Consider the following 24,734-nt stretch of genomic DNA (forward strand, 5'->3'; position numbering starts at 1 on the left):
CCGTGTAAGTAGCACCTCGAGTGGCCCTGGCGGCAGCTGCTCGAGGGGCTCCCAAGGCGTGAGCCGTGGGCTGTGGCACTTGGCCAGGCTCGCTCTGGGAAGGGCCGGCCTGCGGGGAGGGCGGGGCACAGGGACCGGCACTGATGCTCGTGGAGATGGCGCAGGGTCTCGGCGCGGGGAGTGTGGTTAGGAAGCGTGCAGCGTGTGGATGGCTGCGTGCAGGAAAGGCACCGAGGCAGCGGGTTTGTGGCTGACCAGAGCGCTGGCGGGAGGGGATGCGCGTACAGGCCTGGGGCACAGGGTGCAGCCGCTGGTGGGGCCTTGCACGCCATGAGGTGCTGGCTCCGGTTGGGGTGGACCTGCCGGGATAGTGATGGAAAAGAAACAGTCGAAGCCTGAGGAGTTCTGCGTTTCAGGCTGTCCAGGTCCGGTCACCAGGGAGCAGGCTGGGGGCTGCGGGAGGGGCAGCCAGGGCAGCCAGGGCCTGGGCTCAGACCCAGGGCGGGCGGGAGAGGCAGGCGCAAGCTGGGCGACCTGGCAGGGAGGGGCGGGCTGGCCGCCTCCCCAGCCTGTCTGCCAACCGCCCGCCAGTATCGCTTACAGGGATGGATGACATCCCAGGGCTGCAGCCACCACCACCCCCGCCTTCGGGGAGACACGGGGCTGGGGGTGGCGCTGAGATGCTCTCAGAGAAGAGGCTGCCAGGCCAGGGGCTCGGCATGGCAGGGCAGTGGCTGGGTGAGTACCTCGGGGACAGGTGGGTTTGCCCACCCCCATCTCCTCTGCAGCCCAGGCCTGGGGGGCTGCTGCAGGTGCCCGGGCCGGGGCTGGGAGAGTGAAGCCACAGGAGCCGTGGCTCGAGAGGGTTGGGGTACACAGCCTGCAGGCTAAAGGGGCACTGATCCACCCCAGGCGGCCCAGGAGGGCATAGGGCAGCCCCTGGAGGGCACTGACCCCCAGAGCATTCTGTGGTCAGCTTGAGGACCCCAGCAGGGTGGGTTGAGGGGATTGGAGATGAGCAGCTTAGGTGAGAGACCAGGTTCTTGATGGTGATGGGGTGGGGGCGCCTGAGCAGAGGGAGGGACAGGGAGGGGACGCTGTATGGCTGGGGTGGAGCCTCTGGGAATGGTCAGAACCACCCCCTGCCCCAGCCAGTTTCTGCAGCGAGTCATCTGATTTTAAGTGGCCTCACTGCCCTTGCAGAAGTGGAGAGGTGTGCCCAAGGGGGCAGCCTGAAACATCACCCATTACATCCTTGTGACCCTGGCCAGGACTACGAGCTGTCCTCCAGGTCTGTGCAGTAGCCCGGGGTGGGTGCTCGGAGGACAGGGCTTGTGATGGGCACTGAGTGTCCAGGTCAGGGAGCAGCAGCCCCGGCTTACCCTCGGAGCCATGGCACCCACCTGCCCCTTCAGGGTCTGTCCTGAGCTCGGCTGGGTGTCGGGGCACAGGGAGGGGCCGTGAGCAGGCTGGGCAAGGGCTGGGCAGAATGTCCCGTGGAACTCAGGAGGAAGAAGAGTCCAGGGGCACTGGTCTAGGCGCAGCAGGGCCAGATGGCACGTGGCTGGCTCCTGGCCATCCTGCAGGCCAGTCACGGTCCCCTCCTTTCTCAGGAAGGTGCCCACCAGCTGTGTAAATAGGCCAGGGGGCCTCTGGCCCAGGCCCAGGCTCCTCCCCCTTCCAGGGCTCCGCATGCCCCAGGCCCTGAGCTCCCTAATCGGGGATTATGCACAATCCAGGCTGATCCCCCGCAGCTGGCCCCCTCCCGCAGCACCTCTGGCTCTGAGGGACAGGGCCTGGGGCCAGCCTGGGGTGCCAGGAGTCCAGGCCAGGGTCAGAACCTGCTCTGGCCCCACCCAGACACTTTGGGCCTCCTTGGGCCTGTTGGCTCAGGCTGAGGGAGCCGGGAGCAGCATGAAGCACAGGTTCACCTCTGGTCACCCTCCCAGGCCAGCCCCTGCTACGCCCTCAGCTTTGTCCCTAGTGTCGCCTGGTGCAGCTTGTCCTCAGCTAACAGGCTTCACCACCAGGGTGACCCTTCGTGCCGCCCCTCCCCAGTCATGTGTCGTGCCCTTCATGGGCCCGGACTCTGAGGACACAGAAGTGCCCATGTGCTATTTGGGGAGACAGAGTTGGGGCTGGGTCCCACGGGGGTCTGGGCAGCGGCCCCTCTGCAGGTTGGGAGGCATCCGGGCCCTGCTTGCGGGCAGCCTCAGCTTCCCGGGCTGCAGGGCGGCGGGTGGCTCCCACAGCAGACCTGCGTCCCACACTTCGGCACATGGTCACCACCTTTAATCGGAGCTCTGCCCACGTATCTCCTCGTCTGTTCACTCCATACTTTCTCTTCACACTGACTCCTATTTTTTTAAATTACAGTTGTCGTAAAAGCACTCCATATTACTTCATTAAATGGAAGATTCCTTTCACTTACCACAGGTATAAGGTGACTGTAGAATCAAAGTAGGCTGGAAACAAAGTCATGTCACTCAGTTCCAGCTGCTGCTGCTGCTGCGCTGGCCTCCTGTGGAGGGGGAGGGGCAGCTCGCTCGGTCTGTTAAAAAGGGGATTAACAAGCGTCAGGGGGTGTTTGGGACACGTAGACACCACAGACTTCTCCCTCGACGTGATCAGGGCAGAGAGGAGGCAGGGACGGGGCAGGGACATAGCAGCAGGGCTGGTGTGGGACTTGAACTGTCACATGCTCCTGCCCCAGCGTCAAGAAGGCAAGGACGGAATAGCCATTCATGTGTTGGGACACAGCCCAGGTGCCCTCCCAGAGCTCAACAGGACTTATGGTGGCCTTAGCATGAGCAGGAGGGGAAGGGGCTTCTGGAACCTTCAGTCCACCTTCTTGAAGGCCAGCTTTCCAGGGTCGACCAGGTGGGTGGGGGCTTCTGCAGCAAGGCTGTCCTGAGAGCAAACTGTCATGGTCTGGAACAAAATTAGGCAAGAAACAAACAGGATGGCAGCAGAAGTGCAGCTGGGTCAGGAGAGGGTCTTTGAAGACAGGGCAGTCCAGAAGTGCACACGCACCCACACACGCACACACATGCTCAGGTACACACACGTGCCTGCATGAACATGTGCGTGCTCTTTTGCACAAGTACACGTGCATATTTCCATGTGCACATGATGCACAAGCACACACGTACACACGCGTTACTCACATGTGTGAATGTGTGCATCTGTGTACTCAACTTCTCAGAGGTGCCATTGGGCTCCTCTTGCCATCACTGTGCAGCAGGGCGGCGCACCTCCCCCCGCACAGGTGTTCCCAGGCAGACACGGGTGCCCCTCACACCCAGCACACGCATGGGCACAGCTGGCCCTGCAGCACCTTCTGCTGTGGACTCAGTCCACCTGCCACCTGGGTAGGGCGAGCTCCCAGAGGCCCTGGAGGTGCTGGGGGAGAGTGACAGGCAGCCGTGCCACAGGGCGGCTTCAGAACAAAGCTCACACACTTCGAGGGCCAGCAGTCCCCCCTCTGTGGCCCGTCGAGGCCGCACTCGCAGCTGCAGAGTGGAAACGCTCATGGCGGCCCGTCTGGGAGCGGAGGGCTGGTGGCCGCTGCCTGTAGTGGTTTGGGGGACGCACGTGGGGAGGGTTCCCGGGAGCCTGCCCCCAGGGCGCCTCTGGGGGTCTGCGTTTTCACCAGGGCGAGTTACTGTAAGAAGTCGCGACGTCACTAGTGCATATAGGTGAGCGTGTGCGTGCGGGGGCAGGTGCGCGTGCGGGGTGCAGGTGCGCGTGCGGGGGCAGGTGCGCGTGCGGGGTGCAGGTGCGCGTGCGGGGGCAGGTGCGCGTGCGGGGTGCAGGTGCGCGTGCGGGGTGCAGGTGCGCGTGCGGGGGCAGGTGCGCGTGCGGGGTGCAGGTGCGCGTGCGGGGTGCAGGTGCGCGTGCGGGGGCAGGTGCGCGTGCGGGGGCAGGTGCGCGTGCGGGGTGCAGGTGCGCGTGCGGGGGCAGGTGCGCGTGCGGGGTGCAGGTGCGCGTGCGGGGGCAGGTGCGCGTGCGGGGTGCAGGTGCGCGTGCGGGGTGCAGGTGCGCGTGCGGGGGCAGGTGCGCGTGCGGGGGCAGGTGCGCGTGCGGGGACCTCACTCAGGGCAGTGCTCGTCTCGGGGAGAGGGAGCGAAGCCCAGGGTGGAAGAGGATGCAGGCATCTCCAGTGACACACGTAACGCTTCATTTCTTTAAACAATGTCTAAAGTGGATATGAAAAACATTAAGATTTGAATCAGCAAGTCGTGGGTCATATGATTCACCCTGCTTGTTTCGAATGTTTGAAAAAGGAAATCAATTGTGGTCAAAGCAGAAAGGGGGCTGCTGGTCAGGACCAGCGCAGGGCATCTGGAAGCCGGTGGCGGGCAGGGCGCAGGGGGCTCGGAGAACACTGGGATGGGGGGCTGCCAGCAGGTGGGGCCCACAGGGAAGGCGGTAACCAGAGACTGGGCTCACTGTTCCTGCCTCCCGGCACCCCCCGCCCTAGACCATCTGGCTCCTCAGCCTTTGCCCCTGACTGCTCCAGGGGACCCCCCTGCAGCCACCACCATGTCCACCCGCTCCCTGCTGCTTTCTTGGCCTTGCTGCCCGGGTCAGGGCCTTCCTCACCTGGTGCCGGGCCCAGCAGCCGCAGGGCAGTTGGATGAAGGAAGCGCTAAGTGAAGAGAGCACAGCGGGAGGATGGAGCCAGGAGCTGGTCGTGGTGTCCAAGCTACAGGGAAGCCCAGGGCAAGGCCCGGTGGGCCAAGGGGCACAGCACACATGAGGACAGGAGGGTGACCGTGGGGTGGGGGGGTTGTGGTCAGGCTTTTTTTCCCTTTCTGCATTTTCCAGGCATTTTGTCATGTGGATGGAAAGTTTCTGTCATTTAAAAGCATTTTATTTAAGAAAAATACGATAGAAGCTGTCACACTGAGAAATGAGGAAGCCCTTGGTGACCGTGGAGGGGGTGCTGCGAGCTGAACAGCTTGGGCACCAGGTGCCAGGGCCCGAGAGGGTCCCTTCTGGAGGGTGTAGGCAGGGCGGGTGCCGCCTGCAGCTCCTGGTCCCCCAGGCCCTACCTGGGCTGTGTTAGGGGTGTCCAGGGGTGGGATGGGCCAGCGCCAGTGGTCACCGGGCCGGGCCCTGTCTCCCCACAGCCCGGAAACAGGAGATCATCAAGACCACGGAGCAGCTCATCGAGGCTGTCAACAACGGCGACTTCGAAGCCTATGCGTGAGTCTCCAGGGTGGGGGGCTGTGCAGGACGAGAATATAGGACCCTGGGGGGCTCTGTTCTGAGTCAGGAGTCCACAGGGGCCCCTCCTCACTTGGATTTGTCCCCCAGGAAAATCTGCGATCCAGGCCTGACCTCATTTGAGCCCGAAGCTCTGGGCAACCTGGTTGAAGGGATGGACTTCCACAGATTCTACTTCGAGAACTGTGAGTGAGGGAGGGGACATGGAAGCCCTGTCCCCCTGTGCCCAGGGGTGGCCAGACCCTTGCTGGTACCCCCTGTGTCAGTGCCCGCCAGGGCATACCCAGCCCCCCAACTCATACTCTTGGGGGGCCTGTGCCACTCCCAGGAGAGCCGAGCCCTCCCCCACAGGGCAGCACCAGGACAGGAAAGGGTGGGCTGGTGCGGTGAAGGGCAGGCACGTGGGTGGCCGCAGTGCCCGAGCCCCCGCCCGCCCGCTGTCTGCAGTGCTGGCCAAGAACAGCAAGCCGATCCACACGACCATCCTGAACCCGCACGTGCACGTCATCGGGGAGGATGCCGCCTGCATCGCCTACATCCGCCTCACACAGTACATCGACGGGCAGGGCCGGCCCCGCACCAGCCAGTCCGAGGAGACCCGTGTGTGGCACCGCCGTGACGGCAAGTGGCAGAATGTGCACTTCCACTGCTCGGGCGCACCCGTGGCCCCGCTGCAGTGAAGGTGAGCGCCCTGGCCCAGAGAGCCCCTGAGGGGTGCGGCGGGGGAGGCCAGGGGGAGGGGCAGCCTGGGGCAGAGCCTTCTCCTGGGGACCCTGGAGCTGTTGGGTGAGGCCACAGGAATGAAGTCACATTAGGGATGACAGCAGGCTGGGTGTGGCGTCCTCCCCAGAGGATGGGGGGCTGATGAAGACACGGGCTGCACGTGCTGGCCAAAGCTGGGTGGGTCACAGGTGGCTGGGTCCTGGGCCGCACAGCCCTGGCACCATGCCCTGTTTGCTGGAACTGTTAGCGCCCAGGATGGGGCTCCCCGGGCAGTGGGTGCAGGGGGCCAAAGCCCGGTTCTACAGGCAGGTAGTAGTTGGGTCGGGCACCTTGAGTCCCCTCTCCTGAGCAGGCCCTTCTCCGGACCTGGTTCGCTTTACTCCCGCAGTGCCTGGTCAGGGGCAGAGCCTGGGCATGCGGGGAGAGGGGCTGCTGACGGCCCACCTGCCCGCCCCGTTTCAGAGCTGGTTTCACCGGACAGAGTTGGTGTTTGGAGCCCGGCTGCCCTTGGGCACACGGCCTGCCTGTCGCATGTTTGTGTCTGCCTCGTCCCCTCCCCTGGTGCCTGTGTCTGCAGAAAAACAAGACCAGATGTGATTTGTTTTTAAAAACAAGATGACGACAACGACAACCACACACACACACAAAAATTGACGTCGGATGAAATGAAAATGAAAAAACTAAGGAAAGGAAAAAGCTGTAAAAATCACTGGCATTCGTGGGGCCACTCCCCACCCGCTCCACGTGTGTCCGTCCATGCTCCTGGCCTCTGGGGCACCAGCTGGGACGTGAACTTGTCCGCCAGGCCCCTGTCGCGTGCTGAACGGTGTTAGTTTGTAGGTAACGCACACACCCCACACCTAAGGCGTCTGCATCCTCCCGCCAACGCATGGGCTCCACGTGGTGTGCTCGCTGGCTGTGGTGACCGTCAGCTGTCTTTTGGGGAGGGGCTGTGGGGGCCCGCTGGGCTGCCCCCTTCCTGCTAGTCGTGCCTGAGAGTTGCTGTCATTCCTGCTTTCCCTTCCCTTCCCTTCCTTTCATCCCCGAGGGGCTGGGTGTGGGCTCCCCGTGCCCGGCGTCGCCATGTACCCAGCATGGACAGCCCGCAGCAGAGCCTAGGCCAGCCCTTCGCCCCCTGGAGTGTCAAGGAGACTAGAGTCCTATCCCCAAGGCCATCAGAGATGCCCCCACGGACCCAGGGCTCCAGCTCTGGCCCTTTTGGGGGAGTGAGGTGCGAAAAGGACATACCTTAGCTTCAGGCCTCCGCCTGGCAAGAGATAGCACCGTTGGCTGCAGCTCCAGCAGGCCCGGCATGGAGAGGGGACTCGGCCTGGGCTGGCCTCCCTCCTGTTTGGGACACCTGTCCCTTCCCTGCAGCTCCTGACCCCATCTCCTTCTGCCCGCCACCCCCCCCCCCCCCCAGCCCATGCGGCTTCTCCCTGTGCGGCTGGGAGCGGACTTTTTACAAAGGACTGCGGGCCTTCCTCAGGTCCTGAGCCCCGAGGTGGGCGGGGAGGAGGCCACATGTCTGGGGATGTTCGGGGAGCCGGGGGCTCTGGGTTTGGTCAGGTGATGAAGCAAGTGGCAGAGAGGGGTCAGAAGGTGGTGGCTGTCAGGGCTTCTGGGCTGAGACGGGTCCAGGCAGGTGTTTGCTGAAGGGGGAGCATTTTTGGTGTCTGAGCCAGGAGCAGAGGGAGCAAGAGCCACAGCAGGCGCAAGCCCAGGGCACGTGGGAGGCACGAGGGTGGCAGGGCTGCCGGGCCAGTGTTGGGCGTGCCGGCTTCAGTTGTGCGGGCCGGCTCCCTGGCCCTCGCCCTTGGCAGGGCTGCCGTGTGTGTGAGGGCACCTTGCAGGCAGCCAGGGAGACGGCCATGGAGAGGAGGCAGGCTGGGGGCAGAAGCAGGTGGGCACAGGGCCCAGGACCCAGAGGATGGAGAGGAAGGTCCCACAGGGACGACAGTGCTGCCTCCAGGGGCCAACCTTGTGCTCCGCGCATCACTGCCTGGGCTTACTGCAGGGTGGGACCCCCCAGCCCCTTGTGATGTGGGCACCCCGGGAAGGCTCGGGGACAGAGTGAGCCCGCGGGCAGGTGGGCTTCAGGGGGCAGCTCTGAAGCCAGGTTGGGTGGGTCGGTCAGGAGCCTTGACTGAAGAGGTTCGGGTTCCCACCCAACACTTGCCCACCTCCATTCACGTCGTTTTCAACATGGATTTTCTTTATCTTCCCCCACAAATCAAGCCAAGGGAGGGGCACGGAGTGGGGAACGGGACGCAGGATCCTAAATTCCAAAGGGACTGTCCACCAACGAACACTCAGAGTGGACACCATCTCCGTCCTCGCTGTGCCCAGGACAGCTGCCCCTATCCACGGACACAGGGTAAACATCTGCTGGGCTCCGCACCAGTGGCTCCCTGGGCCACAGGACAGCGGCAGGGCTTGCCATGGACAGTGTGTGGCCCAGCGGCCGGCCACCCTGGCGTCCTAGGGCCACCTCCCGTCCTCTCCCCTTCACCTTGTCATCTCCACGGAGCTGCCTGTCTGGGATAATTTGGGGATTTTTTTTTTCTGGGGGATAATTCTTTTGCATGACCCCTAAAGAGCAAGCCACAGCCGCTCTGCTAGCTAGGTGTCCGCGGTGTGGTGGCAGTGGCCTGCCGGCCAGTGCTGCAGGGGTCAGCTGCCCACGGTGCTGGCTGGCCTTCCCTTTTCTCTCTTTTTGCTGAGTTTCATTGTCTTTTCTTTCTGAGCCTTGTAAGTGTACAAAAATTATTTTGTTCTGTCTCGGGAAACTGCAAATAAAAGAAAAACAGGACAAACTGCTTCAAGTGCACCTGGGTGCTTTATGCCGGGACCCTTCGACACAGACTCAAGCCTGGTCCCTGGCCCGGCTCAGGCCCCTCCTCCCTCCTCTGACGGTGGGGGACATGGAACCCTGAGCCAGCCCAGACGTTCCCAAGCCCCTCTAGGGTGGACGGTGCACCCAGGGTGGGGTGCCTCTAGTCCTGGATCGTAGCTTCACTAGTAGTCGCCAGCACCTCCTCTGGTCCTCTGAAGTCCTCACCAGAACTGAAACTGGCCCCCAACCCCCAAGGCCCCAACCTCTCCAGCCAGCCCAGTGGCCTCTAAAGATGAGAAGGGAAGGCCCCAAGACTCTGTCCATCCTGCTTTCTCCCTTCACACCTCCTCCGCCACCACGTTGGCTGTTCTGGGTGCTGAGGACACACGGTGCCCATGGTGCCAGGCCCTGCTCCTGTACATTATGCAGGCAGGTGGCACACGGGCCACAGGATGTCAGACTCAGACCTCAGATGCAGGCGAGATGCAAAGATGACGTGGCAGGCAGCTGCCACCAGGGTTAAAAGGCTGTTTATGGAGACCACACAACCTGGAGCCCAGGGCAGAGGTCTGGGGCAGGGACAGGGGACACGAGGTGCCAGGCCCAGCCCAGGAGAGCAACTGAGCCCGCCTGTGCTTTGCTGGCCTTTCTGCAGCCTCAATGCCCTTGTCCCTCCCAGACAGCCTGGGTGGCCCCTGCTGGCCCCCTAGGTGCACCCTCGTGTCTCCATGGCAACCTGCTCAGAGTGTGGCCTCCCCTCCGTGCTTGCATCCCAGGCCCTCCTGCTGCATGTTCCTGACACAGAAGCATGGGCTTCAAAACACCAAATATCCCAGACACCAAACACGCTCGCTTCTTGGGTCCACGTAACTTCTGGTAAGACAGGTGCCCCTACACCCTCTCGGACCTATCCACCATGGGCAGAGGGGGCCTGAAGCATCCCCAGAACTGGCCAAAGTCCCAGCCTCCCCCATCCTGAGCATTTGGTTATAGACACCTTCGCTCGGCGGGAGGCCCTTGATGTCAGCTGCTCATTCCCCACAGGCTGCACCTGGGCAGGTGCTCTCAGGAACTGGGTGCAAAGAATCTAGGCCAGTGCCCACAAGCGCTGTGGTGTCTGTCCCCAGGCACAGTATCTAGGGCTCCACTCGCCTATCAGCAGTAATCAGAGGAGCCTTCCAGGCCAGGCCTCCCTCAGGAAGGCCACACGCTGCAGATCCTGAGCCTCACGCATGCATTATTCCTGAGGCCTCTCTGCAGATGCCGTTAGGGCCACTCTGATGAGGTTTTAGGGCACAGCACACAGGGCTAAGCCACACTGTGCGGGGCCAAGTGCTACAGGCAAAAAGGACATCACTTTTAAGTAGCACCTACTTTGGACAAAACTCTGCGCCACGTGTCACCCCAAGAAGGCATGGCTTAACCCCCCTGAGCTCCAGGGGGTCCTCTGAACAGGCAAAGCCCGCGCACTCAGTTCAAGGCTGCTTCCTGGGCCCTGTGGAGAGGTCTCCACCTTAAAGGGTCACAGGCAGACTGAAAGCAGCTCTAGGCCCGCCCGCCTGAGAGAGGGAATGAAGCCAGAAACCAGCTGCAGAGGCTGCAGACCTCTAAATGCCCTTGGGCGTTCCCTAAACTCGGGACAAGATGTGAAACTGGAGTCTGACCTGCCCCTGGTTCACTTCCGAACCTGCAGGGGTAGGCTTTGGAGCAGAATGTCCCCAAGTGCCCTGTGGAGCCCCCTTTGCTCCTGAAGTTTCCACCCGAGCTTGGTAGGAAGCCAGGTAGTTTCAGACCAACCCCGGGGGCAGTGGTGAGGGACGGGGAAGCCCACGGTGGGATCAGGGCCCCTCCCTCGAGGCTCTGTAGGTAAGAGGCAGTTTCTCAGGAAGGTCTCCTGGTTGCAGCTATTAATACCTAGGGGAACAGGATTCAGAGGCTGCTTCTACTGCAGGGCGCCCTCACCTGGTTAATAGCAAAAAATAAAAATAAAATAAAATAAAATAAAAATATGGTTCCTGCTAGAAAGGTCTATGAGAAACGTTAAAGAGCTAGGCCTGGAGCTACCTCTCCTGGACAGGCCCTGCCAGGATAGCGTGGACCTTGTCTCCTGCAGGCGCACAGCACCAGGCCTCCCTCCCCAGGGCAGGGCTTGGTAAGGAAAGGGTTCCCCATGAAGCTCAAACAAAGCACAGGACCATTATGGAATTTCAAAGGACAACTTTTATCAGGACAGGAACCTCTCAAACAGAACACAGAAGAGTTAGGCAGCAGTTATTAAAATACACTCTTGCCAAATGGTTTAACATTAAACACAACAGGGAGCAGGAAGAACACAGGGTGTGCCCTCTGTCCACCACAGGGCCTGAGTCACACCCACCACCCCGCCCTGCTCAGGCAGGGGCTGGCCCAGGCAGGCCAAGGCCCTGGAGAAATCAAGGCCAGGTCTCACTTCCTCTTTCCCCAAATTCACACCTCCAGCCCATTCCTCCCCAGCGGCGTCTAGTGTGGGAGGGGAAAAGGCTTCATCCCTGTCCATGTCCCTTGGATCCAGGCCCAATCCACTCCATCTCAGGCACCAGTGAGCAGGCTGGGTCTGTGCCTTCGGTGGGCCCTGGGCTTCGGGTGTCTATAGTAGTAGAAAAATGACATGGACAGGTTCCTTCAAGGGTAGGCCAAGGCCAGCAACACCCAGAGAAAAAGGGTGGCAGCAGGTAAACCAGCCAGGGGTGGGGTCCTCAGAACCCTCAGCAGACCTCACCTTCTTGCCACACCCACCCTGGGGATTCAGGGCCCCTGGGACTCCTGGTCAGCACAGTGGGAGCTCTCAGCAGAATGGCAAGCTCGAGGCAGGACTCCCAAAGACAAGACCATAATGGTTCAAAACTCATAGATGACACCATCCCAGCAGGGGCTTCCATGGGGACTGGATGCCAGGGGTGCATATGGGGGGCACAGTAGGGCATGAAGAGGCAATCTGGAACATGGCACTAGGACCTGAGGGGCCTGGACCATCTGGGCCCATCTCCTGAGCTGCTCCAGCCTGTCTCCAGGACTGGGCCTTGGGGCTGTGGCAGGTCTCCTGCTGGGGGCAGGCACCAGCTTAGACCAACCCCTCGGCCTCCACCACCCAAGCAGCCACCTCTGACCAGGAAGGGACTGGCAGGCCTGCACTGGCCAGACCACAGGAGGGGTTCTGGGAGTCCTCGGGCAGGCTGGCACCTCCCCCTGGTGCCCACGGGAAAGACCTACTTGTTTAGATGTATAGGCCCCAGGCAGTTGCCAAGGCAGTCTTGTAGCCAGAGAGGCAAATAAAAACCAGTTTTGAGAGACTACAGCACCTATTGCTTTGATCTTGATGTTCAAAGTCAAATCGCAAGTCAAGGCAGCTGTCCCCCAGACCCTGGGCAGGTAAGTGCACCTGTGTTTGGATCTTCCTCTGAAGATGGGACACTCCAGGTGAACACTGAAGGAATATCCCACTCTCCCGGGCTCAGTGCCCAGCCCGCGTGCTGGTACGACCACGACCCACATGTTCCAGCCCACGTCTCGGCTCCTTCCAAACACTCTCACAAGTCACCTTTGTGATACTTGATGGAAGTTGCTCAGGATGGGCTCTGCCCTCAGCAGGAAGCCAATCCTAGCAGAAGGGCAAGCTAAATAACAGTCTCAGAATCTGTGAGATCCAGTGACTGTTTCCCCCCAAAATAGGCCCCGAGCCTGAAGCACTGATCCAGCTGGGGCCACTGCGGTGGGCTCACCCCTCCCCACCCGCCGTGGCCCCAGGAGAGGCTTTCCCAAGGGTCTCCAAACTGCCTACTCCAGCCCTTGCATTAGGGACTCTCCCCTCCCCACCCACCCCACTCACTGGAGTGTTAATATCATTAATGTACACATAAAATACAAATAAAATATATCAAGGATCGAGAAACGCTGGCTCTGACCTCCCTCCCACAGAGCCCTCCTGGGGTTAGCTGAGAATGAGCCCTTCAGCATCTACAGGAGCCACTGAGAGTTTATGGTTTCATTTACCCAAAATACACTTTTGGGGGCCTCAAATTCTTTCCAAAAGTCACTACCAGACGTGAATTTGAATGGTCCCCACCCCTTTCACCATCCCTCAGTTCTTCCCGGAAACTCCAAAATAAAAAGTGGCCAGTCTGCCCCCATTCCCGGTCCTCTTCTATGGCTGTCTCTTCTTTTCTGGGGGCTGCGGTTCTGATGTGAATGACGGTGACGTTCCAGCACTGGGCCTCTGCGGGCTGCGTCACATGATTGCACAGCAGGAGTTTTGTTTCCGGGCCTTGAAAGAAACGAAGAGGAGCTGAAGAGGACTGAGGAAGGCCGGGCAGCCCCAGCCTCGGCCAGTGTGGCAGAGGGAGCTCCCCAGGAGGCAGAGAGACCAGTGCAGGAGGGTGAGGAGGGCAAGAAGGCCTCAAGGGAAGCTGTCCAGAGCAGTTTACATCACCAGACACAGGTAAGCCACAGCTTCCAATGCTGTCTGGGATCTTTATTATTTTTTTCCACATCCCACTAATGCTATCAAAAGGGAAGTAAAATTCCTGCTGTTAGGCCATATACAAAGAACCAATAACACAAACTGGATTGGCTCAGTATCTTAACTTTGCCCCCACTTTTGTCTTCCAATAGTACTATCTGACCACCATGGTTGTGTTTCTCCCTAGAGGACGATCCTGAGGACAACAGATGTGGTCCCCACTTGGAATGTGGTGCCTGCTCAGGTCCTGGGAACCACTGTTACCACCTTCTCTCTGGCCTTCTGGTCCCAGACTCTCCTGCTAACCCCACTTGGCCACCTCCCTCCAATGTGCACAGGAAAGCAAATGTGTGTGGACAGATCAAGAAGACTCGTCCCTACTGCTGTCCAACAGTGGGCCAGCAGTGCCACCTTCACCACATAGGAAGACATGAGCACCGCCCTGAGAAAAAGTCGCAGTCAGCAGGATGGCTCCTTGACAATGGAATACTTCTGTGAAAGGGAAATTAAGTAAAAGCTTAAGAACCTCTTCAGAAAGGCTGAACTGCTGGCATCTGAAGGACTTATAACTAAATACTCAACAGACAGAAGGAATAAGGGCAGACCCTGGTGATCAGAACTTGAACCAACCTTCTGTCTTCTTGGGGAGGGGAGTGTGGGTTCGGGCATGGGCAGAGCAGAGGCAGGGGTGGAACGAGGCCTCCGCCTGCCTCCGCCCCATCAGCACTCGCGTGACCCTGGGCCTGGGATGCTCCCCTCAGGCTCTCACTGTACAGGGAGTGAAACCCCAATCCACCGTGAGTAAACAGGCTGAGACAGACCTGTTCACAGTGGCGAGTGCCAGAAGAAATAAGCTGCGACTGCTCTCTAGAAGGAAACACCCAGGAGCGGGCAGGCACTGGGTACTCACAGTTTTATAGAAGGCTTTAGACTGTGTCCCCAGCACCTCGGATTTGGACACCAAGTCATCTAGCTTCTCACCTCGCTCCAACAAAGATTCCATGGTGTTGTGCTGGACAAAAGAAAAGAGAAAAGAGAACTCTGGTCTGTTCAGTGACTTGACATGAACCGCTAGTGGAAACTCAGTCACAGGGCTGAGCACCTCCCCTAGCCTCTTCTCCAACACACAAACTTTACCACTAAGTATCAGGACTCAGTCCCAGAACCGTTCCTGTCCCAAACAGATGTGCTCTAAGTGCAAACAAACCAGATTTCACCCTCAGACTTGGTATGCACAACGCCTCACTAGTAACTTTTTAGATTGGTTACATGTTGAAAAGTTATTATTCAGATATAGTGGGTAAAATAAATTATAATAGTAAATTTCAACTATTTTCCTTTTACTATTTTAAAATATGGCTCCCAGAAAATTCAGAGTTAAACACATGGCTCATATTATGTTATATTACCACGGAGAGCACTAGGACAGAACACGTCCTGTTTCCCTACAGGGGCTGCACCCTAATGTCTTCACTACAAACCGACTTAGGAAACAGAAACACCAACCCTTTTTTGAGGGCTCTAGGGAGAGGCCCTGCTGCCAGGGCCCCAAGGAAGCAGCAGCTCACGTCTCTCCCCAGCCAGCCACTGCTAGACCAATGTATGCTCTAGCAATGAAACACCATTTCGTATCTGTGCACCTATGTAATAATGGTACAGAATGAAGAATTAGCAAAAATGTCCTTTATCCCTACATACAGCTGAATCACTCACATTTTTAACATAAAAGGTAACTGGATTAAAGATATAGACACCAATAACCCAGACTTTGCAAGTGCAACTACAATGGGTCTGTGTGAACATGACCCATCAGCTGTCCACAGCAGGGAGAGGAGAGAGAGAGAGAAGGTGTCCCAGACTCCTCAGCACTCTCAGACTCAGACTCAGCAGCAGGAGGAGAAAACGTGGAGAAACACCCCCGCACGGTGGTAAGAAAGCTCAAGAGCTTACAAATGACAGAGAGATGCTGCAAGATTTTCGTATCTAACTTCTACCCCAAAGCCACATTATCCAGAGTGCAGTCCAGGAGATCTATGTATGAAGCCTCTGGGACACTTTTTATAGAATGTAGACTCCCAGGCTCTACCCCAGACCAACGAGTCCAAGCCCAGGAGACGCTGATGTATGCTGGAGCTACGCTGGTGCAGATGGAAAAGCTTTATACCGGGGGTGGCTTTTTTTCCGGGCTTCACATCCACTCTATATATCCATCAGCTGCTGCGCACAGGTGTAAACTAGGCCTGCATGGTGAACAGGATGAAAAGACGTCCGAGGTGCTCACACACCGGTCAGAAAAACATATAAACTGCAGTGACAGCAGAGTGACATGAAAGGGTGTAAGAGAGGACAGGGCCCAGTCATGAGACTGTGTCAGGGAGTTCGCACTTTATTCTGGAGTGGACCTGCAAGCAGAGCATTTTGAGAAGAGTGCAGATCAAAGGGTACTGCGTGGTGGACAGACTAGAGGTGGTGAGGGGACCAGTTAGAAGCAAAGACCACAAAGGCCAGATCTGAGGCAAAAAACAGGTGGCTGTTCACATTTCACACGTGTGCAGAATTAAAAAAAAAAAACAAAAACGTTGAAGCAGCAGTTACAAATCAGGAGACTTCAGATAAAAATGGACGGTTCTAGCTTTTCTCAAACGGGCCTTTGGGCCTGTATGCCAGCACATGGCTGCCCTTTGGTCAATGCAGAGCGCTTCACTCTGCTCACCTCTGACCTGGATACTGCAAGCGGAGGTACCTTTTGGGGGCTCTGAGACCTGACCTAACATAGGCACAGTGGTGGGAATCAAGTACCACGGAGGCCAGACCCTCAGAGCCCAGGACTGCCCAGACAGGGCGTGGCCATGGGGAGGAGAGATTCAAGGGCCCCACCGGTTCCCACCTTGGTCCCCTACAAACAGTGGGTGCTGTGAACCAAAACAGGGGTACAGAAGAAGGGACAGTTGAATGTCTGGTAGCGGGGGGTGGGCAATCCCATTTCCCAGAGAGTGCTGTGGTTATCAAAACAAGGAGCAATTCTGTGTGTGCCTGGGCAATGGTAAATCCTTTCACCCGCCTCCCCACCAGCCCCAGTTCTTGGGTTTGTTCTCCACTCTCCTGCTTACCAGAATGATTTTGGTCTCGTCTAGTTCAGCCTGCACTTTACTCATGGGGTCAGCTTCTCGGGGATTCTAGGAAAGAGCCAAAAATAAGAACAAAATCAGAAATGGAGTGGCGACACAGAAACAAAGCTCAAAACTGAGGAAGCTGGACAAACTTTCACAGGTTAAAAACCATGGTCTGTTTAAACACCCAACAGAGAAACACAAAGCCTGCCCAGAGCTTGAGTTCCCAAGTCTGCAGGTGGATTCCCTGTGATTTTCAAACAGAAGGCTGAAGAGAGAACAATGGCACCAAAACCCATCAGAAGTCATTGGACCAGAACTATCAGGGCGGTTGACTTTTTCAGTTTCACACAGATTCTGGGCCACATGGTCTCTGCATGGTACTTCCTTAAACCCTACCTGGTATCTACTGAGGTGACCATCCAGGGCTGCATAATGGATTGTGGCAGGGGATCCTACTGGCCAGTCCATCTTGTCCACCTGGTTGGAGAATTCATCCAGTACCTGCAAGACAAAACCACCTCAGCAAGTCACCCACATGTACTCACCAGTGCCTGCAGCAACAGGATGTCACCCCGAGCACCTCACCCTGAAAGAGGTTCCCATGCCCCCCAGGGCCCAGGAAGGAGGGAAGAATAGGATATATAATAGCAAGGGGAAAATCTAGGCTAAAGTTCTTTCCACATTTTTCTTATCATTAAAACAAATCCTAAGTAGTCTAGAAATCAAAAATGAAGTATGCCCAGCCTGACATGAACCTCACCTGGGAAATAATAAAAGTATTTCAAACTTTAAGCTACAGGTGTCCAAGAAAAACAGCACTGGCCCCTAATCTTTCAAAGCAATTTTCAAAAAGGGAATTAGGTCCTCCAGATTTAAGAAACCACCACATTTCACATGCTTGGAAGTGTTTAGTGCTTTATGGAATATGCTGAAGCCTGTTTTCAAGGAGTTTAAAATTAGCACCACATGAAAAAAATAAACAATGCTTAGGTACAAGCTCCATGGTGCAACTGACCAACACCATGGACAGAGCTGCAGTAACTGCAAGAGGCAACGTGGTGAGAGTGAGGGCCTTCAGGAGGGGACCCCTCTAGCAGGAGCACAGGGGGTGAGAACACAAGGCACAGCTGTCTCCAAGGGCCCTGTTCCCAGAGGAGAGAAGCTGCAACTCAGTAGCCTAGAACCAGATAGGATGAGGATAGAAGTCAGCACCAGAAAAGGTACCTGGGCAGGGATGCCAAATTCTCTCTTGATTTTGTGGGGTGAGGAGAATTGAAAATACTTTGACTTTGGACACATTTCATCCCTATTCCTCGGGCACTGCTGTCACCCCTGGCCCCAGTCCACAGATGTGCCACACTCATCATCCAAGTCCCACTCAACCAAACGAAAAACTCACCTTTTCCAGCAAGGTAAAGGCCACCCGGGATGGGTATTCATTGTCAGCAATGGCCACACCCGCAAGACTGTCATTCCGGACATACACATGGCACAGATACTCTAAGGAGACAACAGATCAGACATGTGGATATTTACATGAGAGCTTCAGATTTTTTTTTTAATCCCACAAAATCAAAGTATCACAATGTTGGGCTCCTGCCTTTTGGGTCAAATGAAGCCACTTGAAAGCTCAATAGCTCTAATCAAGATTTGTGGAGAGACTGTGCAGCTTGGCTCAAGGAAGCACACTTGGGAGCTTGGTGCAACACCTACTTCAGGACTAGCAAATGGCCAGAGGCCTAGTATGCAAAGTAGGGCCAAAAGGAACCATCAGTGGTGCAGAAAACACACCAAGGCAACATGGCCCTGGGAGCATTTCCAAGTCACTACCTTGAGCTCAGGTTAGGCTGGGCTGTTATCTTGGGGATTTGCAGCCCTCTAAGGCTCTGTGCTACTCCCAAACTAAGGGAAGCCTGGACAAGCCAAGCGGCCTCCACTTTCTTAAAAAAACAAAACAAAACAAACAAACAAACAAAAAACCCTTTCAGAGCAGACAAAAGTCAGAAAATTACCTCCCAGGCCCTCAGTCTTCCATATCATAGCAACCCTGCTTGGCCTGCTGGGTTGGTGACTGGGGGGAGAGGGATCAATCTAGAAAAAGATTAGTCACTGCTGGCTGAGGTCTTCAGTGTTACTGCACTAAAGTCATCACAGGATTGAAAGGTACAGTTTGCACAAGAGCTTCTGCAAAATATTCAGAATCCACAGGATTGTTCATTTTCATCACTTCGAAAGGATACAGAAATGACACAGCTAACCATATCCCAAGGAAAGAGAAATGTAAGGATTACAGCTTACTAATAAGAACCTTCTTGTCCTTAAGGATCTGACCCAGAAGATTCCAACGCTAAACAACAGAAAAACAAATAAAAGAGGAGGGAAAGACTGTGAGCCCCTGAAATCAGAAAACGGCCAGAGATAAATGAGAATAGGAACAAGGAGGAGGACAACAGGAGGTCATCACCAATGTTCCTCAGATTTCATATACCATTCCCAAAAAAATAAGATTCAACATGGGGTAAAAGTGCATACACTCCACAGAAACTAAGAAGCTGGTCAGTGTCTGAGGAATTGTCTTTAAGTAATAAACTTGGAAAGGCAGACACCATTTAAGGGAGAACAAAGCGATAACACTGAAATATTCATGATTCAATTACTTCTGTAGGGTTAACAGCACAGAGATCCCACATAGAGTATATACAGGGTGTCCCAAAAGTCTCCATACAAAGGGAAAATTCTGTAAAATCTTATAATGAGTATTTTGTAAATAAAGGTACATTTAGCTACAATTTCCCATTTTTCCCATGTATGGTGACTTTTAGGACACCCTGTATATGCAACACTGCCTGTGTTGTGACATTTTTATCGTCAATTCAGCTACTCTTCACCACGTGACTCAAGGTCCGCGCATGTAGGATGGTCTTTGTCTCTATCTGATGAAGTTCATTCCTGAACTCTTTCCTTATCTGTTTGTATAATATACACCTCTAAAATAAATTGCTAAAGACTCTTACACAAAACCTGAATTATGAAAAACTAAAGATAATGAGTTTTCAGATGCCTGGTCAAAAAAAATCTAAGGAGCACAGAATGCAGTAGTATCTCAACACTGCAAGCTGGAAATCCTTTTTTGAGGGGTCTGTAACTCTGGGGGAAAAGGGAGGAATACAATATGAACACTGCTTATTGCTTCAAGAGAGTTGGTGGACCCTGATCTTAAGAGAGTCTAAGCTTGGGAGCACTTTTATCCAGGAAGCTTAGACTTCAACTGTGGGAACAGAATTCTTCATAAATATGAAAAGGAGGGAAGAGAGAACAAGCTGGCAGTCCCAGTAGAGCAGAGAGAGCTGTGTGCTACCTGAGGTGTGACAGCCAGGCCAGCACACACTCAGAAGTTGGACAGCCCTCTTACCTTGTTCTTTGACAGAAGATCTGGTGCCTTTCGCTGAGCGCTCCACAATCAGTTGACTTGTGAAGTTCATGAATTCCTGAACACTAAGAAACACAATATGTATTTATTACCTTCGTCCCGTCACCTTGTCCCCAACCAAATGGAAAGTGACCTCTGAGCTTATACATAATGAGATATTGCTTCTTGGTTTTGTTCCTTTCCCTCTCAACCCTAGTAACAAATAAAAAACACTCTGTAAATGAACACAAATAAAGATAATTACGAATCATCATCATCATTCAAGCAATATCTGTTTGCTACCTAGCTTACCAAAACCACCCACTTCAGACTTCTGGGGAATTTTCTACGGGCTACAGTCTATTTAACATTTTGGTCAAAGCATGATTTGGGACACAATGGTGAAGCAGGAGGCAACTCCTGCTCTCAAGGCCCTGTTAACTTTCAAGAAGTAGGACAAATAAAAACAGCACTACAAAAACAGTAGTGGCAAAAACTGTCAGGCAGATGCACAACCAATTATGGCTGTGGCCACATGACGGACCCTGGCAATGCCACAAATATCCACAGTGGGTGCTGGCTCGGGTTTACTGGTGCTCATCCATGGGACCAGTACTCTGGGAGGAATGGAAGAAAACAGATTAACCAAGACAAGAAAGTGGGAAATGGCTCATACAATGGCTGAAAGGAAGGAAAGGGTTCATCATGGGCCCAGCACAGAGATCTGGCCAGAATGGAATAGTCATATTAGATGATCCAGCCAAAGGACCAGGTGCTGACAAGGAGCCTCTGACTGGGGATGTGATACAAAGGGCAGCCAGAGCCATCAGAGCAGGGTCTTTACCTTGGAGTTCACAGCAGGCTCTAGCAGAGCCACATAGAAAACTGAAGACCCAACGCTGGGATCACAGTTCCACCACTTGCTAGGTATGTGACCTCAAGCCAGTTACTACGCTGTGCCTTATCGATAAAATCAAGACCCGTGTGACAATTAAATGAGTTAATAAAATACTTGGTGCAAAGCTTGGCACACAGTATTACTTGTTACTATCTTGAGGGAGTGATAGGATCAAAATAGTTCCTTAGGGAAGAAGTCCCCAAACAGAGAAGCCTTTGCAGTAAAACTAAAAAGAGACAGCGCTTGAAGTAGGTCTGTAATTAGAAAGAACTGTGTTAATTGTGACAGCATGTATCTGAAGGCCAAAAAAGCTGGAAACCACTCAAAAGGTGTTAAGCTTGGGGTCTGGTAATCATGGGGCAGGCAGGACAGAAGTGAGATCGTCTTATAGGAAAATAAGCTCAGCTGGAACATGTGTTGTTTTAAAAGATGTTAGTAGAGATGTCCATTTAGTGTTATAGCTGTTAGTTTTCTGAAACTAGTGTGGGTATCCCAACCACATGAGGTTAAGTCCTACAGTGAAATCTCTGAGAATCTTCAATATTTGTTTCATTATTAAACGTGTGGCATCACTATGAGAATCTTCAATATTAATTGAAAGGAAAAAGGAAAAAAAAAAAATCAGAGCCAAGTTGGCACCAAAAGTTTCATCTGAGAAAAGCAGTAACACAGAGTAGAGAATAGAGGCCAGGGTAAAGAAAGCAAAGTAACAAGAAGAACTCTAAGAAGGAGCATAGATAAAGCAATTCCACCTTTGAATGTATACCAAAAAGAAATGTAATCAGGGTCGAGATATTTGTACATCATGTTTGCAGCAATATTATTCACGACGACTAAAACGTGGAAGCAACCCAAGTGTCCATCAACAGATAAGTGAATAACCAAAATATGATGTATACATACAATAGAATATTATTCTGCCTTAAAAAGGAAGGAAATTCTAATACGTGGAACATGGATGAACTTTGAGGACATTATGCTAAATGAAATAAGCCAGTCCCAAACAGACAAAAAACTGCATGATTCCACTTGTATGAAGTCCCTCGAATAGTTAAAATCATAGAGACAAATTAGAATGGTGGTTGCCAGGGGATGGGGGAGGAGGGAATGGGAAGTTAGTGTTTAATGGGCACAGAGTTTCAGTTTTACAAGATGAGAAGACTTCTGGAAATAACTGGTGGTGATGGTTGCACAACATTATCAATTTATTTAATTCCACTGAACTACACACTTAAAAATAGTTAAAATGATAATTTTTATGTGCATTTTTACAATTAAAAAAATTAGTTTTTAAGAAGAACCCAAAAGGAGCAGAAAGTTTCAACAAAATAACAAAATTTTTTATAGATCTAGCCAGCAGGTCACTGGCAAAGAACTCTCATCAAGTACAAATAGTTGCACTGAAGCAATGAAAACAGAATCCAAATGGCAGATTCCATAAGACTTTAACACAAGATGACCACAGACACTGATCCTGTAGGGTCCTTCTCCTTTTGTGCCTGAGTCACCCCACCCCTCCCACCAATGAGTTGGAAGTGTCTGTGGTACTTCTAATACCTTCCTGCAATCAAAGCACCCCAGAAACATTTAAAAGCCTGTAAGCCCTACAGATTCCATGCTTCCTTCCAAATCTTCAGTGTAGAAAGAACCCTCTCCTACTAGTAGTTCCCAACCATTAAAAAGCATACAATCTGGGTTTGAGTCCTAGGTGGTTGTGGTATATAATCTCTCGGGACCTCAGTGATTTCACGCATAAAAAGAGTATACCAGTATCTTTCATACCGAATTTTTGGGAAGGAGCCCCATGGGAAAATAAAATGTGACTCTCAAGATGTGGCACCCGGGATCAGAATCATTGGATCAGAAGTGTTGGTTTAAAATACAGATTTCTAGGCTTCAACCTACTAGTTCAGAACATCTGGGCATGAACCTTGGCAATGTGCATTATTTCAAAGTGCCCATATAATTTTTACACGACAGAAATCTGAAAAATACTGAATACAAGACGATGTTCTGTAGTAGTATCAGCCTTTTACGAGCGAATGTTGGATGATTCCTTAGAGGTACGTTCCGCGGTGCACGGGTACAGGCCTAGACACCAGGCTCTCCCTGCCCCGCCCCCCTGTCCACGGACCTCCCCTCTCCATCCGGCCCGTGACTCCGATCTGGGCCTCCCCCTGCCCACCCTGCCCTGCCTTCGGGTCTCCCTAATCCTCCCCTGATCCCACACCCCCGACCCCAGGTCTCCCGTCTGGCCGCCACGATCTCCCTGCCTGCCGCCGCTCACCTGGACCTCTGGAAGAAGCTGAAGGAAGACAGGTCGTACGCGGCTTTGAGCAGCACCACTTTGGGATCGCCTTTGTAGAGTACACTGAGGCAGTACAGCTTCATGACGCCGAGCCCTTGGGCCGCCCGCCCCGTCGCGGGACCCGCTCGCAAGGAGCAGCGCAGCCGCCGCCCTTCGGCACCGCCGCCACCTACTGGCCCCAAGCAGCCGGCTGCTGACGGGGCCGCCGCAGGATTCCTCCGCCTCCTCCTGCCTCGAGGTCCACTTCCGGTTCCGGTCAGGAGCCGTCGCCCGAGAGCAAACGATTTCTCATGCCCCGGATGCAGAAAGGAGCGGCCGGAAACACGACGCAGTGAGGGGCAGGGCGCCGCGTGTGCTCGTGAGCCGGACTCCGCCCGGTTCACCTGGAGGACTTGGCCACGTCCCACGGTGCCGTGCTGGGCGTTGCTGGGCCCTTTTGGGTCGTTCCGGGCCGCTCTGGGCTGTGCTGGGCCATCCAGGTCGCTCCCACTCCCCACTCCGGGCCACAAGAGTAACTCATACCTGCCTCTCGGGCAGTGAGACCCAGAGCAACACCCCCCGGCCCGTACTCTGCTGGAGGGAGGGATCTTTTCTTCCTGAGGCCCCTTCAGGGATGTGAAGAGCGCCTCCTGATGACAGATTATTGACTGCTCCTGCCGCGTGTCAAGCGATTTCCTGGCAACACAGGACCGCTCAGCACAAGGGTGCAGGGGAAAACACTGATTTAGGACCTCACAAAGTAGCAGAGCCTCTTCCCCTCAAAAGGGGACAGAAATCGAGTTCCATATTGCAAGGAGCAGTGTGGTGCACGGGACACGGAAAACTTCATTTTGCTTGCGTTGTTGAAATAATAATGCAAGTCCATGGATGGAATGAGGGAGGCATAGTTCTCCGAGGGTGCCGCATCTTGCCTGTTTCTTGTGTATTTAATGGTATCGTGTAATCAGAAAAGAACTTGCAAGACTCATACACTTGAAAGGACCTTGGTCTTTGGAAGCTGGCAGTAAGGTCGCACAATATCATACTAGAAGCAGCCAGATCTGAGATGATGGGAAAGAGATGATATATTGGAAAACCAACAGCATCACTCTAAACATTACTCTAAATCAGAATTTCTCAACCTCAGCACTATTGACATTTTGAGTTGGATAGTTCTTTGTTGTGGAGTGAGGGCTGCCCTGTGAATGGTAGGTGACATCTCAGGCCTTGTACTCACTAGATGTCAGTATCCACTCAGCCTCCATTGTGGCAATAAAAAATGTCTCCAAATGTGTCCTGGGAAACAGTGGATTAGAGAACCATTGCTCTAAACAATCTGTGGCAGAAGAAAGTTCCCAGCACCTGTCCACTGAGCACCTCCCTCACCGACCCTCTTCCCTGGGTATTTCCAGGTACAGAGAGTGGAAAGGGCTTTTCCACATCTCCTCCATTTTGGTGCTAAACATCAGGAACAGCCATTGGCCATGGCTAGGCGCAGCCACCCACCGACATGGGCACAGAAGTCTGACAAGCCTGGGTAGCTGGGTGCTATCATTCCAGGCCCCTCCTGCGTGCACTGACATCGTTGCCCTCTAGGCGGCAGGTGGGAGCAGTTTCTGAGGGAAATCTCTGGAGCCCCTGTTTTCCCTTCTGCTCTGAAAATTGTACTAAAGGATCAGGAAGACAGTGCTTGGATGAAATAGATTTAAATGTATTCACTTGACACATAATAGTAGCCATC

At 54.4% G+C, this 24,734-nt stretch overlaps 2 protein-coding genes across 12 annotated transcripts in view; one reads left to right on the forward strand and one right to left on the reverse strand.

The window, feature by feature from the left end:
* The window catches only part of CAMK2B (calcium/calmodulin dependent protein kinase II beta), a 102,976-nt gene extending 94,205 nt beyond the window's left edge, over nucleotides 1–8,771 (forward strand). For 8 of the 10 annotated variants that reach the window (XM_069462138.1, XM_069462140.1, XM_069462141.1 and 5 more), the window contains 3 exons: nucleotides 5,136–5,211; nucleotides 5,323–5,417; nucleotides 5,680–5,912. In XM_069462138.1, coding sequence (XP_069318239.1) covers nucleotides 5,136–5,211; nucleotides 5,323–5,417; nucleotides 5,680–5,912 — 404 coding nt within the window. Of the gene's footprint in view, nucleotides 1–5,135; nucleotides 5,212–5,322; nucleotides 5,418–5,679; nucleotides 5,915–8,193 lie in introns of those variants that run through there. The other 2 variants (XM_069462137.1, XM_069462143.1) reach the window with 2 other exon arrangements.
* A 2,244-nt stretch (nucleotides 8,772–11,015) lies between these two features.
* On the reverse strand, nucleotides 11,016–23,245 carry YKT6 (YKT6 v-SNARE homolog). 2 transcript variants are annotated; one of them, XM_069462759.1, is made up of 7 exons: nucleotides 22,994–23,243; nucleotides 19,812–19,894; nucleotides 17,799–17,899; nucleotides 16,796–16,900; nucleotides 16,397–16,462; nucleotides 14,197–14,298; nucleotides 11,016–13,091 (listed from the first exon to the last, which is right to left on the reverse strand). In XM_069462759.1, exons 1-7 carry the CDS (start codon nucleotides 23,095–23,097, stop codon nucleotides 13,056–13,058), a joined length of 597 nt encoding a protein of 198 aa, XP_069318860.1. In that variant the 5' UTR covers nucleotides 23,098–23,243; the 3' UTR covers nucleotides 11,016–13,055. The 2 variants fall into 2 exon arrangements, with proteins under 2 accessions (XP_069318860.1, XP_069318861.1); XM_069462760.1 differs by lacking the exon at nucleotides 14,197–14,298 and having other exon boundaries at nucleotides 22,994–23,245.
* Nucleotides 23,246–24,734: the final 1,489 nt, after the last annotated feature.

Source organism: Eulemur rufifrons, chromosome 29 (assembly GCF_041146395.1).
Source record: "Eulemur rufifrons isolate Redbay chromosome 29, OSU_ERuf_1, whole genome shotgun sequence".
Classification (NCBI taxonomy): domain Eukaryota; kingdom Metazoa; phylum Chordata; class Mammalia; order Primates; family Lemuridae; genus Eulemur; species Eulemur rufifrons.

Excerpts from the sequence above, each read along its gene's own strand:
- YKT6 (XM_069462759.1), bottom strand. The coding sequence starts at position 23,097 with ATGAAGCTGTACTGCCTCAGTGTACTCTACAAAGGCGATCCCAAAGTG. Across the intron at positions 16,463-16,795 it reads GTCACCTCAGTAGATACCAG|AATCCCCGAGAAGCTGACCC; the intron begins GTAGGGTTTAAG and ends GCTCTTTCCTAG. Across the intron at positions 14,299-16,396 it reads ACGAGACCAAAATCATTCTG|CACAACACCATGGAATCTTT; the intron begins GTAAGCAGGAGA and ends TCTTTTGTCCAG.